This window comes from Lepisma saccharinum, chromosome 11, assembly GCF_977018435.1.
Source record: "Lepisma saccharinum chromosome 11, izLepSacc3.1, whole genome shotgun sequence".
NCBI lineage: Eukaryota > Metazoa > Arthropoda > Insecta > Zygentoma > Lepismatidae > Lepisma > Lepisma saccharinum.
Window position 1 is genome coordinate 89,323,762 of NC_139239.1, and position 7,626 is coordinate 89,331,387.

Sequence of the window (7,626 nt, forward strand, 5' to 3'; positions counted from 1 at the left end):
TTCGAAGTAAGGGCTATTTGATACGTAGCAACAAAGGCATTATGTCGTCTTGTATCTTAGGTCCTACAAGCAACTTATCGTTGAGGGAAACTCCTGTCGTCGTCTTCGCACTGGCGTCGTACACGATCCGTAAAGCCGTTGTAGAACTGTCCTTTTTGATGACACTATGGTGTGGGAGGTAGCAACTGCTTTCTTGGGACACAGGTAATTCAGAATTCGGAATGACGAACATGTGACCCAAGTCTAGGTATTCTTGCATACACGCAGCATACTTTTGTTGACGTTGTGGATTCTTGACAAGTTGTCTCTCCACTTGTTTGAGACGCTGCACCGCTAGGGGACGTGAAGCACCCAGAACACCGCTTTGTTCTCGGAAGGGCAATCTCACAACATAACGACCGTCGATGTCACGTTCGTGTGTGTTTCGAAAATGTTGTTCACAAAAGTTTTCTTCTTCGTTGTACAGTTTTACCGATGGCACAGTCTCTATTTCCCAGAAGCGCTGTAGGGTAGCGTCCAGATCACTACATGACGCATGATGTGATGACACTGCGCGTTTATTGCGCGGAACGTTAATTCTGCCCATAAGAATCCACCCAAGTGAAGTACTTATGGCTGTCGGTGTACCTACTGGACCTGCGACTTTCTCAGGTCTTAAAAGTAAGGGAACAATGTCCGCACCAAATAAAATGTCTATTTTCCCTGGTTTGTTGAAGGACGGGTCGGCAAGATCAAGGTTATGTAGGTGTGTCCACTGTTGATCAAAAGTGAATTGCTGCTTGGGCAAATTATTTGTAATCTTCTTCACAACGATGGCTTTGGTGGTGTACGTTTCGTTGCCCGCTTTTGACCTAAACTGTAGGTCCACCATGGAACGAGAAGTACCGATACCGGTTGCCGAAATACCGGTTATGGCAACACTGATGTGTTTCTTTCGAAGGCCTAATTGCTGACTACAGTCTTCCGTGACAAATGTACACTCGGAGCCCGTATCTAAGAGTGCACGAAAATGCCGAACGTTGTTGTGTCTATCCCTAACGCCCACGGTGGCTGTAGACAAGAGAACTTCCTGCAACGGAATGGCTTTCTTCTTGCTGGCGATGTGGGACGTTACTTGCCGCGTAGAACTGGGGTTTTCACGAGAGAAGTGAAGGGATGTGTGGTGCTTTCTAAAGCACACCATACACGTGCGCGAAGTACACTTTCCGACGTTACAATTCGATTGCAAACAGTTGTAGCACAGATTGTTGCTTTTCACAAAATAGTACCGTTCTTGCACCGACATTTGTTGATACTTCTGACAAGTATGCAACCTGTGGTGTCCGCGGCATTTAAGACACACAGTTTCAGCACCTGTGTGATACGAATTCACATTCTTCTTTACTTGACGATCAGTGGACCTGGGAGGGGGTTTGCTGGACATTGGGAGGCTGGAGGTCACCGTAGACGCTGCAAGAGCTCTGGCACGCACATCTAGGAACGTAGTCAGGTCCTCGAACTTGGGCACTTCTGCATTCTTCAGAGAAAGTTCCCACTGTTGCCTAGATTCTGCATCCAACTTGTCGGTGGTGTGAAAGACTAATATTGCATCCCAAGCCTCTACAGGGATGTCCAAAACCTTCAGCACACGCACACACTCAGAAGTAACGTCAATGAGCTTGCGTAACCCTGTAGCCGAGCGTGATGGCACACAAGGTTGATTAACCAAGCGATTAATTGTGCTGTTCACAATCTCTCTCTTGTTTTGGTACCGCGAAACTAGCAGATTCCACGCCTCCTCGTAGTTTGCATCTGTTATTGCGATGGACTGGATTAATAATGACGGTTCACCCTTTAATGCAGAATTCAAGTACTGCAACTTCTGAGCGCCACTGAGGTGTTTGTTGTCATGAACCGATGCCACGAATAAGTCCCGAAATGACAACCATTGATGTATGTCACCACTGAATTCTGGTAATGTCAGTTTTGGTAACCGAACGTCACTTTTCGCATCACTGTTCACCGCGACCGCGACAACGGGAGAAACGGCTTCCTTCTGTTTTTGGTACAGGGAGCCCAACAAAAACTCTAATCTGTCTTGCACCGCACTCAGTTCATCGTAGTACTCGGAGAACAATGTTTCTTCGCACTGTTTAGCGAGATTCACAAGTAATGCACTACAATCTGCACTTAGTTGAAGGACCTTGTCTATGTAGACTTGAAGTGTCGCACTTTCCAGCGTTGGTGAAGCTGACTTGTTTTCAATCCGAGTAACTTCCCGCTTGAGGACTGTCTTTGACGCCTGTAACTGCTCCATGTTGACTCGTCGTACAAGAGACGCTAAACGCATATGGCGGACCGAGGGTGTGGCACGTTGACTCTTCTTCTGGGTCGTTGATTTCCCGACGACGAACTACCGGAATACGGCACGAATACTACAATTGCGACGCATCCGGCCCGGAGGACCATTTGTTGAGTGTCAGTTTCCAGAAAGCCCCGCACTACATTGGCTAACTGGCTGAACTCCACCCTGGCCCGAATTATCCTAAATGCGTCGGTTCCCGCACGGTGTCTGGTTAAGTAACAGACGCACAAAGACGATATATACATACATTTAATGTCTATAATACACATATACGAAGGACTATACAATAACTAAACAATCTACACGAAGGACTGTCAGTTTGGCTGTAGAATGTCTCTACAGCGCACTTGTAACCGCGCGCGTGTGACACGGTTCTTCTCACGACGACTCTCTGATGACGACTGACTTTTCTTGTGGCAACGCCCAAGCTAAGCGCCTGGCTCAACTCTCGGGACGTTCCCGAATTTACTTGTGGGTGTAAGTTCCCGTAATCAAGAATGCGGGAGGTTCCGCAGTTCCTTTACTCCCACGCACTTCACATGAATAACTCACACATATACATTATATACAAAAATGGAAAACAAGATTAAAAACACTAATTATATACATTGTTCACCGAACATGCAGTTTATGCTACACTGAGAGCATTTTATTGTTAGTTCATTTAGTTTATTTAGCGTCGGATTTCTACCATTTCTGGCTAATTGCGAGGATGCAAATGAATGTTAGAAGTGGAGAAGGGACGATCAGAAACATATAACGAAAACCCCACAGGGGATGATTATGTATGGCAGTTGGCAGTGGCTGAAAACAAAAATAAAGTATTTAAATTTTTCCTTCCGAATATTTATGTGCTGTTTTATGTGCATGCATTACATTTCAAGCTCTTCTTGGTGATTTTGTTTTTCTACAGCCTTGAATTTCTTTGTCCGTTATCTCTTTGTATCGATGTCACGGACCCAAACAGCACAGGTGACGTCACAGAAAGTACAGTAGTGCGTCCCAAATGGCGCAACGTTACCGTAATACGTCAACATATTATGCGGCGCTCAGTGTTCTGTTTTTTACCCTATAGCTACGCCGAACAACCGATTGGGAATTTTAGGTTTGAAAATTAAAGCCTTAACCTCCAAAAGTATCATATTAATATGAAAGATTAATCTTAGAAAATGAAAGAAACTCTTCAACAAAGTTTTAAACTATATACGAATTGTAGTTATAAAAACCTACCGATTAAATTATATTCTTACACCAATATCCATATTTTGAAACATATTTTTATAGAAATAAATTACGGCTTTTCAACAACACTTTTAATGTCAGTTAAAATATATTCATATTTTCAATCATTGATTGACGCATAGTCGTAACGTAATTTCCTGAGAAATATGGTGTGAAAAGATTAATTTCCCCACTTATAAAGGTTCGACTCTGTGGACGAGTGCGTTGAGTGACCGTACACTCCGAGTTCGAGTCCCGTCAGCCTGGACGAGGCTGTTTTGTGAGTGTCTCTTCATCCATTTAGCATAATCATGATCCATCGTCGTGAATAGTCAAAAGTGGAAGAAAAGCGACATAAAATAAATATGAAATACAAATGGCTTCTAAACAACACTGGCCTGGAAGACGACAAAGCTTCGTATTGTCCATCAACTCCACAAATGAATCTCGCAGTCCATCACCCTCCCCCCCCCCCCACTTCCCTTTTAAACAGGGGATCATTTCGTGGGCTTATAACTGTACAAATATAAGACATAAAATAGAACAAAGTAGGTTTCACCGGTGACCAGTAGCATAGAAGCAGCTCCCTCAATGCAGGGAAGGGGGAGGCTAGGGAGCTGGAAATGTTGTCTATGCCTTCAAATATTGGATAATTTCACGTACATATTTTTTTACACTAATAAACCGGTCTAAATTGTCCATTTTAACCCTAAATTGAGTAAAGAAAATTTCCTCGCTCGGCTCACAATGAGAGCTTTTCTTCATATAGAGTATATATGTTCTAAAATAATACTTTCGACAGAAGCAAAAGTTTAATGATGTGTAAAGGGTGTGTCGAATTGTGTTGTTCTCTTTGGCATACAATTCTCAACCTACGGCTCTCTGAATGCACAAATTTTAAACAATATTCACTGTACAACTTCTCAAACTGAATGTAATGTATTCGCTACATGTTGTACGTCTAATAATAATAATAATAAATGCATGTTAACTGAATCAAGTCTTTTTCGGTGTAATGTGCTTTCGATCCCCTAGAAATCTTAAATATCGATCTTTATGTGTGAGACGAGACTTTTTGCCCCTGGAGGAAATCTGTCGACGCTAACTAAACAGATTGGTGAAACTTCAACTTCCCTGGGAAAGCCAAGGTTTGCCAAGCAGTTTTTCATTGAATAACACCATGTCAGTGTATGGAGTCCAATTAATTTTGAAAGAAAAGCAGAATGAAACGATACCAAAATTAATGAACAATCATGAGTAGAAAAATTGCGAAAATAATTAAACACGAACACTTTCAGCACGAATAGAGGTTACATGGAAAGAACCCCTGCAACAATTCTATGCTGTCTTCAGCCGAAAAATATACGCAATGTTAGTGGTATAGGTGACTTCGCACACACCACACTGCGAGAGGAGGGGCCCGTGCCCCAAGACGTCATTCCGAGACCGGAAAGTGAAAGAAAGAAAATAATTATGATGATAGATTGAATTCTTGAAGTGCATCCGATTTGGAACACCTTTTTTAAAATAATTCTGAATTTTGCGTACGTATTATGTGTGCCCATATTTCTATTATTCATTTAAATTATGAAACTAATTAGTATATTAATACTTGCTATTTAATCAAGTTAAAACATCATGACACTTTGCTGAATGAGTTGAAAGGTGCTTAGACTTAAAATGTGCTAAGGTGACAGAGAACAGGCGATTGGTTTACATGCTGTTAACGAACAGCGATATCTCTTTATATGTAATCATCACGATCTCTCGCACAAACACTGCGTCATAAAGGAAGCAATAAAGAAAGATTCTGCCGAACTACTCTCCAATTAAAAATTATGGCTACTGGAGTTTGCACTCAAATTAAAAATTAACCACTTAACTTATTGAATTCTGATTTAAGCTAAAAAAAACTAATTTTTTTTTCAAGTATGCTTTCAATTTCTTATCGTCGTGAGAACAAAAAATGCAGCTTTTTTTGTTGTTTTTCAAACTATGCTCTCTTTGAGATTCTGTAATTAAAAAACTTGTGGTCCAATCGGGACGAATTTTAAATACGTAGCTCTACTGGTTAATTTTTAATTGGAGTTCAAACTCGAGTCTCCATAATGTTTAATCCGACTGTAGACAATCATTCGCTCTCAGGCCATATGCCCTGAAAGCAGAGAAAACAGGAATGGCATAGTCTCACTTCTGTCCGTACTTTCAAGCGGCAACCCTCGAATCAGCCACGAACGGCGTCACCAACCCCCTCCCCTCCCTTAACGTCCCCTCGCACTCAAGCAAGAAGCACAGCGTCGAAGATCCAATTGCTTACATGGGCCAATCTTGAAGGTCTCAAACAATTTTTAAAATTCTGGTTTGAAAGATTGCGTTAATACTTTTTCACAATTTTCCGCAAAGTTTAGCTAAATCTAAAGAATAAACGCGATAATATGGAGTCATGGACATCGTGTTTGTACCTTCATAATTTTATCATTCCACCACATTGTCTCGATTCATCCACGAAATAGACCAGCGGCGAAAAATAAACAAAATAGAAATAGCTATGTAGGGAACATTTTAATTGAATAGGTCGCTAATTCTTTCTAAATAATGTGACGTGTAGAAACGTTTATATTACAATCGAAGCAAGCAAGAAATATTTCTTTGCAAAATTGAGGGGAAAACCGGCAATTTTGACCAAATATTTAGTCTAAAATTTCTACTAAAGTAAAAAGTTGTTAACCGTAAGTGGCTGCTGGGAGCTCAGAATGTAATCTTGATTTATTTGGGAGATGTAGAAAATGTCTCGTCTGACCACCCTCTTCCCCCAAGCACAAAGTGTGCCTGTATAAAATGAGTAGGCATAATAGTCCTTCCATTATTACTGGCCATGGTTTGATTGCATTATCTTTCAGACATCTGTATTTCAACTGACTTGCAAAAGCGTTTTAGCATGATTTTTCTTTTACATTTGTTGAACAAAGAAAACTGGGAAACATTGTTAACTGTTCGACCATTTCTTACATTAATAATACGCAAATGCGCGTAGGCGTGGAACTAAACGTTCTTGCAATCACACGTGTAGGTACTTTAACTTTGTTTCGGGCGGGGTATAATACAAGGAAACTCATTAACATACATATACGTATTGCATTCTCCGTACCTTGTCCGGTACCCCTAGTGTCGTAGCGCGATGTGCTAACCAGTCCTCCACGGGGGCCTGCCGAGGCGATATATCGTCTTCATGATAAATATCGCCAAATGTCGTGACTATATATCGCTGACACCTTATATGTCGCCAAATATCGTGACGTTATATCGCTGACACGATAGATGTTCTAAAATTTATTGATGATATGTTGCGCAACACTAGTAAGAACTAATAACCTGGAAGTTAAATTGGAAGTTTAATTCGAAAATAAACGAAAGAAGACAAGGAGAGGAAATTTAAAATTACAAACATATTTAATAAATGATTCAAATGTTCGTAGGTAAGCGAAGATTTGTGGCCACCGAGAAAAGTGAGTTTACACTGGATATAAAGCAAAACAAACAGCCCGACTATTTCTTAAATGTTCTTGAAAGAAATGGGCCGGAGAAATCAGACCATCCCATTGGCTGGTCGCAAATCTGAGTTAACCATTTTTCAGGACCAAACTTGAAACCAAAGCTGAAGAAAAGAAAACAGGCAGTTTCTGGATCCACGCATCTTTCAAATCTCCATTGCCGAAGTTGAAATTAAAAGATTGTCGAAGGGAATGTAAGGACACTTTATGTTTTGAAACATAAAAATAAACAAAACAAATTTTGCACTTTCATTTAGCGTATCGAACCGTACTCTTGGTTATTTGTTAGTTTGATTTTGCAAGTAATCCTCTGCTCCAACACACCACACAAGCACGTGGGGCCTCTCCGATGGCGTAGTGGCAACGTTGTCGTTTTGCCAAGAGGTCCTGGCACACAGTACAGTGGTTCGGATCACACTATAAACTGTAGGTCCAGTTCCGATTAGCCTATCTGTGCATAAAGTGCACTTTATTAACAATTCAAATCAACCACACATTCATATATACACA

General features: G+C 41.0%; 1 protein-coding gene across 1 annotated transcript; it reads right to left on the bottom strand.

Moving 5' to 3' along the window:
- Window positions 1-13: 13 nt before the first annotated feature.
- On the bottom strand, window positions 14-2,296 carry LOC145995118 (uncharacterized). The gene has a single exon (XM_083131654.1). It carries the CDS (start codon window positions 2,294-2,296, stop codon window positions 14-16), a length of 2,283 nt encoding a protein of 760 aa, XP_082987780.1.
- Window positions 2,297-7,626: the final 5,330 nt, after the last annotated feature.